Here is an 11,721-nt window from a genome sequence, read left to right as displayed (position 1 = left end):
ATATACCACATATATCGTATCGCTAATTATGGTATAAGCAAATTTTATACAGATACACCGAAAATTTCAGTACATATAAATAATATACCGATTATATCGAAATGGTATGATACCGAGATTTCAATACGATATCGGTATATATCATTTTATACCGAAAAACTTTATAATTTTTTTAATTTATTGTTTTAAAATATTATATATTTTAAAATAATATATATTTTTTTGGTATTTCGAATTCCGATATATACCGATATTTTCAAATTTCATATCGTTATCATACCGAAAATTAGGTAGTTTTTCGATATGGTAATCTGGTTATACCGAAAATTCAATATTTTTTACCCACCCTTAGTAACGGTGCCATATCATTGATATTAGTTTCAATATGATGATCATAGCTATCCCGTGTTGAATCATATTTTCACGGATTATATATAGCATTCACAAAATCTCTCCCCCATGTTTCGTGGGCTTTAAGATAAATTTTGTCCCGCAATAAATATTTAGCTTGTTGGATACTAACTCGATTGTTTCGAGACGGGGCTTCTTAATTTTTTCTTTAAGCTTTATACGGACTTGTATCTTTTACCGTGCATAGCATGATATTGTGTAACATAGAGTCGTTAGATCATATGAACATCACACGAGATCTACTTGATCAAACAGTAGTATTGTGCACAACACCGACCATATCAAACACATTTTATACTTACTAGTTAAAAGAATTTCCGATTCTTAAAATTTATATTCCTCTCTAAATTTGAAACCCAATTTCAAACAAATACACACATATATGTGTAAAAAAAAGCTTATATTTCTAATATAGAAAAAATAGTGGCGAAAAGTAGATGATGATTATACATACAATTGTATACATAATAAATTACAGAGTATAATGATGACAGTCGGTGGTGGTGAGGAAGCGTATTGGCGACGAGGAACAAACATCACTGGTTTATATTCAATCTTGTCCAGCAAATATATAGTAGAATATGTTAAATAATGTCAATATTATTGGTTAAAAAAAACAAAAAATAATCTATACGTTGGAAAAAATTCTAAATTTCCCCAAATATTTTTCCACAACTTCAAGAAATATTGTAAGTATAATTGAGTGAATTTTTATTTTAATTTTTTTTTTAAGTTGAGAGAGGAGATTTTTTAAAAGTGTCGAAATTCAAATCTGGTTCTAAATTTGGAACTTGAGTAGGTCTCTTGTGAGACTGTCTCACGAATCTTTATATGTGAAACGGGTCAGCCCTACCGATATTCACAATGAAATGTAATACTATTAGCATAAAAAGTAAAAAAAAATTATGGATGACCCAAATAAGAGATATATCTCACAAGATACAACCTATGAGACCGTCTCACACAAGTTTTTGTCTTAGAACTTTGATTTTAGATGATCTATGAACCAACTTCATATGAATTGAATACATACATAAGTACAGGATTAAATGGAAAGAATTGAGATTCAAATTATTCCCGAATTTGGGTTCATCATTCTCACGGAGCCATGAATGACAAATAAAAGGGCAAAACAAAAATCATATATTCCATTTATACCTTTTCAGGAATTATAAATTATTTAAAATGTATTTCTTATTCTACAAAAAAAAAAAAATTGGATCATTCTTATTGGGTAATCCTTAACTATTGAAAATGGATTGAATCATGATGGTAACAATTTTAACAACCCAACCACTAAGTGAAATAAATTAGATAGGACAAGAAATTAATTGCAATCATTATCATAACAAACACCCCAAACTTAATTCTTTTTTCACCATACAAAAAGTCTAATTTCTTGAAATTATTACCATTCATTTTAGAAATCGAAATATACAACCAAAGAATCAAGTGTTCCCCGTGCGCATTCGGGCCCCAATCGGTCATTGCTCATTAGTGATGAACAAGAAATGGTAGGGAATAGGGAAATTGTTCTCTCTAAATGGGACCATTTTCCCCCATTTGGACAGATGGGTTTTTTCAGGAACAAATTATTTTTTTGGCTCCTGTTTTTTTTTTTAAAATAAATGGCTATCCCATAGAAAAACCAGTATATATTTGGCCTCGCAAAAAAAAAAAAAAAAAAAAAAAATCCACCATGGAGTATTTTACAATATGTTTTAGCTTAATTATCAAAAGCACAAAGGACCCATAGGCACTTTACTCTTACTCTTCTTTTGGCTTCAAGGTTTCAATTGAGTCACTGTAACTTGAGAAAACACTAATGTAAACAAATAAAGGTGTCAATTAACGTAAATAAATCTATAATATTGGGTGATTTTTACAATTAATTTTTTTTTGTGATATATAAATCGAGTAAAAGAGGCGTCGATGAATTGTGGTTTATCTATCAGACGAGATTTCAAGTTCAAGAACTAACTATAACAATAGGCAAGTTAAATAATGCATTTTGTAGGCAGAATTATTTTGGCACTTATTATGGTGTCTCGCGGTAGTCTTCGAATAAACATTTTTTTACGTGAAAGTTCCTTTTACCGTCTTCTCGTCAACACGGATTCTTCGTAGGAGTCAATTCAAAAAAATATCGTATTGTTTTAGACGCGGAATACTAAATATTATATTATTATATATTATCTCTAATAAAACTATAAAAGACTATAAAACAATATTTAATATACCAAACGTGGAAATCAGGTGATTTTTTTGGAGAATAATTGCTTTATATTGGACTTAGGGTTTCCCGGGCTGAAAATGCAAAAAGAGACAAGTATGAGGATGCTATCAGCTCCATCTTCAAATCCATCTCGATAATAATAATAATGTAACAACCCAAATATTAATTGGACATTTTTAATAAATATATATAAATACTAATAAAATTATGATTTTTTTCCACAAATCTAATAGAAATTAGATTAGACCATTTTTCCACAAAAATCCTATGAGATTGTCTCACATGCATGTCAAATTTTTTAGACGGATATCTAATCTGGCTTATGAAAAGTATTACGTCTTATTTCACAAGTATTACATTTCATTGTAGATATGAATCGAGTCAATCCATTTTATGGATATAGATCTGTAAGATCGTCTTATAGAAGACATACTCTTGTTTTTTGGTCATGAGTTTTGGAACTTTTAACAAAAAGAAACATAACGAAATCTGAACAAATGATCAAACACTCGTCTATCTCAATATCGCTTGAGATTATTCGATTTAGATTTTTGGCCAACTCAATAGATATTTGAAGCGGATGATGGAGATTTAATCCTTGTGTGGTTAGATAGAACTGAGAAACGGATATGGACTGGGTGAGGATGGAGATGACAAACTCATCACCATCCGCCCCATTGACATCACTTTACATAGGAAATTTATATTTTGTCTTGTGAATTTTGTGTTATTTTAATTTTTTTTCTTGTTGTCAATCAATTCATGGTATTTTCCACTAATTTGCAATTATTTTTTCAATTTCAATATTTTTTTACTGTAGTTATGGCTTGGAATCAGACACATCGACAATCCTGCACCATGCCAACAGTTTTTGGTGCTACATTTCATTTTCTGGCACCACGTAAAAATTTCGACGAAAAAGGAGAAAAAAATGAAATAAAAAATATATGATGAATTAAGTAGGCTAAGCCCGTAACTTACAGTATGAGAAAAAATGAAAAACACGAGTTATCTGAACAAAAATGTAATTTTTCATTTATATGTATTAAAATGTTAAAGAAAAAAATGTGGAAGTGAAATTATAATTTAGGACTGAGCCGAGTTTAAAGTTTTTAGTATCTATTTGCTTATTTTTCCGGTATGTTTGAAAATTTGTTTTGAGGAAAATAGTCTTTTCTAATTTTTTTGAAGATTAAAATGTATGTTCAATTATGTATTTTTTAAAAAAATGGGCATAATTTCTAAAATCGAAATTCAATCTTAATTCACTATTTTTTTCTTCAATTTTAGTTCTTTTTCACGTAACGTTGACATGTGGCTGACAATCTAAATCACTCACATGGAGAATGATTAAAATTTTCAAAAAATTACAAGAAAAATATTCAATTTGACAATATAAAATATCAAAATATCGTAAAAAAGAAAATACAGATGATGAAAAAAGTAATATTCCCCCATAGCGGTCAAGTTATTGAAGTATTTAATACTATATTAGATGATATTACTAAACAGAATTTCTTTGGGAGGGATGAAAAGTTAAATTTGATAAATATGAAACTAGTTTTTTTGAATGCTTTTGTTCTAAAAATTTGAAATAGAATGTGTAAAATAGACAAAACCTAAGATAACAAAATTGAAAAAATAGTTAATTAGTCTTCTAAGTTGTCATGTTTAATTTTTTGGTTCTTTGATTTATCAAAGTTGTGTATTAGTCCAATTAATTTGTGTTTTGTTGGTTTTAATCTTATTTTATCGAAGCATAGATATGACATATATGTTTGACAATCTTGCATATTTGACTCCCTAAAAACATCAAGGAATTTACAATTATATTATAAGATCCCTAAACATGATTTTTTCTCAAAACGTATAAACAAAATCTTACATATTTCAACCCGCGAAACAAACATTACTCTCAAACTTTCCCCAAGATTTGTTCCTGAGACTTTAAAAATGAAACCGAACTTCGCCTACATCTTTCTATCTAAAATATATCGTAGAATCATACAACGCATGTACCCGAAGACTAATATTTTCTAAAAAAATCTGTTAAAATAATTGTATCTCGTACTTTTTGTCTGTAACGAAACCTTTAAAATATGAGTATGTCTCTTGTGATACGGTTTTACGAATTTTTATCTGTGAGACGGGTCAACTCTATCGATATTCACAATAAAAATTAATATTGTCACGTCCCGAGCACGGGCCCGGGCCCGCGCATGCGTGACTGCATAATGGGCCCCTATAACAACTACTTCGTATTCATTCTCGCTTTACGAAAATGATTAACTCAAGTTGTTATAGAAGTCCTTTGTAAACCTATTATAAACTCATTTTAAATCTTTAATTTTTAATATTTGAGACAAGGTATCACAAATATTCTTAGCATAAAAAGTAATATTTTTTCATAGATGACCCAAATAAGAGATTCGTCCCACAAAATACAACCCGTGAGACCGTCTAACACAAATTTTTACCATAAAAAAATATTACAATCTCATCTCCATCAATGGCGGTTGGCGGAGGTGCCCACACGTTCTTTCTCTCTCTATTGCCAATTTTGCGCCACCTTTTCTCTCTCACCCATCAAACTTTCCCCACAATTCTGCTCACTGTTGATAGTGAGTTTTGATAATAATCTTAAAAACAAAAAAAATTATTAGGTAAAGTAATCATCATTTAGGGTTTCTCTTTTTTCTTCCTCTGCTACCTCTGCAGAATTTGTTGCTGCTTTTCTCTCTTATATATATACAAATTCCAATTGATCTTCCATTCTTCCCTTGCTCACCCACTTGGGTTTTTTTTATCCTTCCTTTGATGTTTTTTTCCATTCGTTCGCACGAGAACTGCACCTGTTTTCTCCGGATCGAACCCGGTCGAGACAACAAGAAGACAGTACGTGCAGTTCTTCGATGCCCGAGGAAAGCATCTGTTGTCTTTTCTTGTCTTGTTGTTGTCTTGGCTTTCTAGCTAAATCCTATATATTCCAATAGCTTCGGAACATGTTTCTCGGGATTTGGGCAGAAGTTGCGAGTTTATTTCATAAGGGTTTTTTAAGAGACACTTTCTGCTTTGGGTAGATCGGATCGATTGGAGAGTTGTGATCAGTTCTATATCACTGGATTTGAAAACTTTAAGGTTTGCGTTTTCTTGATTCATTTCATTTCTATGTAGGAATGCTTTTTTTTTTGCTCATCGACTACTTTCAAAAGTGTTCTAAATATATTCTTTTTTTCGATATTGTATTCTAAAATGTATCGATCGATCGATCGATGTTACTTCATATCATGTGTTGAATCAATATTATATTTGTTTCATCGATCGAAACTAATTAATTTCTGGAGTATGCTTCTAATAATATCAACACCTTCACGTTTTCAACAATTCTTTTTATTCTTAAATTTTATACTAGAACGGATCCAATTATCTATCTATATTATATTTACTTCGAACTCGAGATTCAATTTCACTTTTCCCGTAATTTTGATTTTTTTCTCTTCATTCTTGCAACCCTTTTTGATGGCGCTATAATTTTGTTGCCAAGGAGGTGTAAAGTGACCTAAAGAAGTGATGATAAGTTAGGTTTCATGCAAAAAAAGTTATCATCACATGTCAAATTTCTACTTCTATGTACAATAATAACCTTACCAATATATTTCATATGCATGATTTCTAGCAATCAAGTGAGTGAATTCATTATTATTTTTTAAATATTCGACATATATTGCATGGATAATTTGTATCCGAAGGGATAGTTCAGGGATAACGAAAAGCGTATGGCGTAGAGATATCTTGTTTTAGTAGTCTACGACAGGCTAAAGTATAGTGAATGGATGGATCTTATCAATGTTTGGAAGAATTTTAGATCGAACCATAAAAAACATGTGATTGTGTTTACCATGATTACTTGCATGCATGCTTGGCACCTTCACTTATTATGTTTGAGGGTTTTCTAAAAAAAATATCAGAATTCATTGAATATATGTGAATTAAATCTCAGCCAATATTAAAAACAAAATCGAAGAAAGATGTAATGAATATGGTAGTTAAATTCTTTTGCAAAATCTACATTATAATCAATTGATCCCTTGTTTTTTTTTAATTTACTATCTCTGTGATTTTAAATAATTTCCTAAACGTATTCTTTTCGTTTTCTTATTTTTCTTTGTTTCGCAAAATATTTAAGAATTTTGAATGATGATTACAGCACTGCCTATGTACAATCACAAACACAAAATCATGTGATTCTGCATTTCATTGGTAACATTTTTTTTCAAATTCTTTTGAATAGGAACCAATTTGAAGATTAACATCTGGTATATTTTACATTTAAATTTGCTGATACGATTTAACGAAAAATTTGCGTGAGATTAGAAAGAGGAATTGAACTGTTTAAATATTGTTCTTTTAATTAAATACCAAAAATGTTTCTAGTCTAGGGCCATGATCAGCTAAAATTAACTATGAATTTGAATAGCAGCTCTCTGAATAATTCAAGAAATAATGAATACTATTTCACATGTTCCTCCCGGTTTCCGCTTCCATCCTACCGATGAAGAACTTGTTGATTATTATCTAAGGAGAAAGGTTAATTCAAGACGAATCGACTTGGATGTAATCAAAGATGTTGATCTTTACAAAATTGAGCCATGGGATCTTGAAGGTGTGACATTATGATTTTGACAAACTTCATATTTTCATAAGTTTTTATTATCACGAATTCACACACTTACATACACACACTAATGTGATATTATAATAAATATTGTATTAGTGTAACAAAGAAAATAAACCTAACATTATTAGTTGATTTTTCATTAGAGCTATGCAGAATAGGAACAGAAGAGCAAAATGAATGGTACTTTTTCAGCCACAAAGATAAGAAATATCCAACTGGAACGCGCACGAATAGAGCCACTGGAGCAGGGTTTTGGAAGGCAACTGGACGAGACAAGGCGATTTATTCGAAGCAAGAGTTGATTGGTATGAGAAAAACCTTGGTCTTTTACAAAGGAAGAGCACCAAATGGTCAAAAATCAGATTGGATCATGCACGAATATCGTCTGGAGACTGATGAAAATGGAACCCCTCAGGCAAGTAAAGTAGTACTTGTGCAAATACATGAATATAATTTTTTTTCCTGAAAATGCCATAGGAAATTAGGCTTTTCATGATCTCTTTAGCAAAAAATTAGCATAATCTTTGATTGAAAAAATACAGAATTTAACACAATTTACGTGGAAAAAGTGTATATATATGGTGGCAGCATCCTAATACAGTCGTATAATTCTGATCATTGTATACACAGGAAGAAGGATGGGTAGTTTGCAGGGTTTTCAAGAAACGATTAGCAACGGTTCGCAAACTCATGGGCGAGCACGATTCACCTATCTGGTATGATGATCAAATTTCATTCATGCAGGATATGGACTCCCCTAATCAGCACTCTCGTTCAAATCTCCAATATCCGTACCCTAACTACAATTCTTGCAAGAAAGAGCTCGATTTGCAGTATGGAATCACACCAGACCATTTCCTCCAGCTTCCTCTTTTAGAATGTCCGAAAATGGCTTCTTTTCAGGCCTGAACAACATGAACATTGGCAGCAATTTCTTGCACCCATCGGGGGCTTAATCAAGAACAAATACACATTGATCAAAATTTTCACTCAATGTTTAAAAACAATGATGAAAAAAATTCCAACGACCAGGTTACAGACTGGAGGATTCTTGACAAATTTGTGGCATCCCAACTTAGCCAAGAAGAAATTTCTAAAGAAAACGAAACATTCCCGGTCGCTGAAGATTCCGATATGATTGCTAGGAACTTGGAGAAGCAAGAAATGGCCTTGGATAATGCTTCGAACTCAACGTTGTCAAGCTGCCAGATTGATCTGTGGAAGTGAATGGATCTGCTAAAGAGATGCATGGGTACGATATGTTGATATGCAATGGATGAAGAGTTGTCATCATCATCATTATTATTGATATTATAAGTTTCTTGTAAATAATAAAAAATGAATCTATTATTATATTATATACAACTTAACTAATGTTGAATCTTGGAATACACCGTATATATAGTATAATATTCAAGAAGTGATCTTATTAATTGTAAGATGGACGATGTCTCTGTAATGATCTGACGATAACCACAGTGCTGTTTATGTTCTTAAACTGTGGTTAATTCAAGATCTGAAATATGCATTTGTATTGAAGAATTAAGTACTGCTAAAATGAATGTATTGTAAAATTTCCCTTTTAGTTTTTGTCATATTCTGTTCAAGTAAAAGGCAAAACTTTGGTTAAATATAAGAAAACAAGTCTTCAAGCCATATACCTACAGAAATTAAATTTTCAACATTATCGATTATTTCGAAAATTTGAGTGATCGTGTTTAAGTATATTCATGTATGCTCATTATAGTCTCTCAATGCAAACTTCTCACATTTGGTGAATTATGATCATGTGCCATACATGCCAATTAATTTTTAGTTATTTGTTCCATTCATATGATTCCATATATTTGATTTACGGCGAATATTCCATCGATATAGAGAAATATATTTACAATGAAGTTTTGAATAAACTGTTGTCTCTATATACTATTATCTATAGATAATAATTATCCTACAAAAAGGCGATTTCGGGTACGTGGTACACTGAATTTTAAGCCATCTCAAGTGAAGGAATATATATAACTTCCCTTTTGTTTTGCGGTCCATTTGATAACTTTACTTCGAAGGCTAGTCTAATGCAATTATTTATTCCAATTCTTGGAAGTAGGCACAAACAATTGGTTACAAAAACCTTTATGCAAAAAGGGTTTCTTCTACTTTACATGCAAGTAAACTTGTAGTAGTAAAGCCAGGAAATTTTGAAATAAAGAAGGATAAAAATGGTCCAACGGCTATGGTATAGTTGCTGAAATAGACTTATCAAGAGCAGGACGAAATTTACGAGGAGATAACGACTGATAAATATCGCCATATAAAAACGTTTGCGGATGTGATACTTACATTTTATATATTTACGTATGAAATCTAAAAAAAAATCGAGAGGTAGCGATCTGAATTCTGACCCTATACTCTACTGACCATGCTTTTGTACACAATCATCAATGTCCTCAAAATATGGACAAACTAAAAACAGCCCATGATCTGCTTTGTTAGGTTTTAAACTTTGAGAGAGTCTGAGATTCCATATTGCAAAAGAAAATGGGACAGTCAAAACCCTTGAATAAGAAAACATTTCCGAAGGGAAAAGTGCAGTTTATTGCTCATATACATTCGAAATCATCGTGATTTAGTAGATATTTATGAAAAAAAGATTCAAAATGCATGCATGAAATTTTTTCAATTGTTATATCCTTCTGTATATGTATATTTTGACAAGGTGATGGAGCTGAATTGGAGCGGATAGATCGACAATCCAAGCTCCGAATTACTTAATGCCTTGACACGTAAAGTACACAAACTAAGTAGAAAATCTATATACCTTTTGTGAAGTACTCAACAGCAATACCAAGAAACTATTGCAAGAACATGAAGCATAGACGAGAATTGTCATGCATTTCCGTGATTGGTTTTTTTTGCTCAAATTTTGTCAAAAGAATTTGGAAGCACAATCAAGATATATACAAGGGATGAAGCTCAACAGCCCTTTTCCAGAAGCTGTAAAATTCATATAATGTATAATGGATATATATACTCACTAAATTGAATGAATGTAATCCCACTTCAACTCATTGACCTTGATCTTTGGGAAAAAAGATAAAAGAATTTGGTATCCTAGGAAATAAAGGGAATTAGCTTTTCCAAGTCAATCTGTGTTTCGAGTGTATGCTTGAGGTCAAAAGTATGTGTATAAATGTTTATACACAGAAAGAGGAGGCCGGGAGACATCATAATTTGATGAGAATGACCATTTAATCTGTAGTTTTAAGATAATCAGAACTTTTATTTTGTCGATAAAACGAAATGACTCTATACATCCTTGTTCGATCATGCTCGAGTCTATATATGTGTGTGGACTGGCTCTGAAATATATAGAATCATAAGCAGCTGCGCATGCATGCATGATATACATATGATCTGATGAATATGGGATGACCTTGCAAAGATTTATGATATATATTTGTTTGCAAAGGAAGTTAACATCATTAACAGCGTGAAAAACTTCATGTGACTTTGCTATAATTAATGTTTCAGCACCAGTTTTATATGTATATTTATTTGTGTGTGTTTGTGTGTGTATGATTTGAAGAACATGGTCTTTGGACAGGCCTGCAGCTGGCTTATCTTTTAAATCATCATTGAGTTTCTTCTTGCTCCTGGTCAAGTACGCATGATGTATAATTGGAACTTAATATTGTGGAATGTGAAAATTTCAATGGTTTTAAGACTATACATATATATAATATACTGAGAATTTTAGTTGTCTATGTAATTCTTTTCGATTTTCGAACATACCCCTTGGGATTATAACATTCCTATATCTCAGTATTTTTCTAGATTCTAAATATTTTTAGTTTGAGAAATAATATGATACATCATATAAATTAAAATCACAACTTTAGACTAAAGAATCATAAATGGATCTTTGTTCTCTTTGGTATGAGTCTTTTGATTCCCTAATTACCTTCCCAATTTTACACAGTAACATATACATACATATATATATATATAGAATATTTCTACTCCAGAAATTATATGTAAATTGATAAGTTTTTATTTTGTTAGTGTCTAATAACTGACATTTTTTAGATATAATATATAACAATAGCATAAGTCGATATTTTGTATTTTAAATATAGATACAATTAATTTAGATAAATGCAACATACTTGCATTGTTACAAGCCTGAAATAATCTCAGATACTTCTATTTGTTTATTTTTTTTTTTAAAGGGCTGGTAAAACAATTTTTTTGTGGGTAGTGTTTTCGGAAAATATGTATATTTCATCCCACATGACTAGAGTTCAAAAAACAATAAGAATCGATGTATAAAAACAAAAACATTAATGATTCAAATATAATTTTATATAAAAAAAAAAAAGCAGAACAAAGCAAAATA

At 30.9% G+C, this 11,721-nt stretch overlaps 1 protein-coding gene and 1 long non-coding RNA gene across 2 annotated transcripts; one reads left to right on the top strand and one right to left on the bottom strand.

Annotated features, from left to right (window-relative positions):
- Nucleotides 1–5,360: 5,360 nt before the first annotated feature.
- Nucleotides 5,361–10,150, top strand: LOC140825628 (NAC domain-containing protein 7-like). The gene is given in 6 exon segments (XM_073187522.1): nucleotides 5,361–5,785; nucleotides 7,128–7,310; nucleotides 7,469–7,740; nucleotides 7,956–8,214; nucleotides 8,217–8,255; nucleotides 8,296–10,150. Coding segments are annotated over 5 exon segments (987 nt in total). The 5' UTR covers nucleotides 5,361–5,785; nucleotides 7,128–7,150; the 3' UTR covers nucleotides 8,553–10,150.
- LOC140825635 (uncharacterized) lies at nucleotides 8,338–10,624 on the bottom strand. Its single transcript, XR_012116722.1, has 2 exons — nucleotides 10,144–10,624; nucleotides 8,338–8,558 (listed from the first exon to the last, which is right to left on the bottom strand). It is a non-coding gene; the product is annotated as an uncharacterized lncRNA (long non-coding RNA).
- Between the last annotated feature and the right edge of the window lie 1,097 nt (nucleotides 10,625–11,721).

The sequence above is a fragment of the Primulina eburnea genome, chromosome 1 (assembly GCF_022965805.1).
Source record: "Primulina eburnea isolate SZY01 chromosome 1, ASM2296580v1, whole genome shotgun sequence".
Lineage (NCBI taxonomy): Eukaryota > Viridiplantae > Streptophyta > Magnoliopsida > Lamiales > Gesneriaceae > Primulina > Primulina eburnea.
Note: the sequence above shows the minus strand (reverse complement) of the source record. Positions and strands in the feature narration are given on the sequence as shown.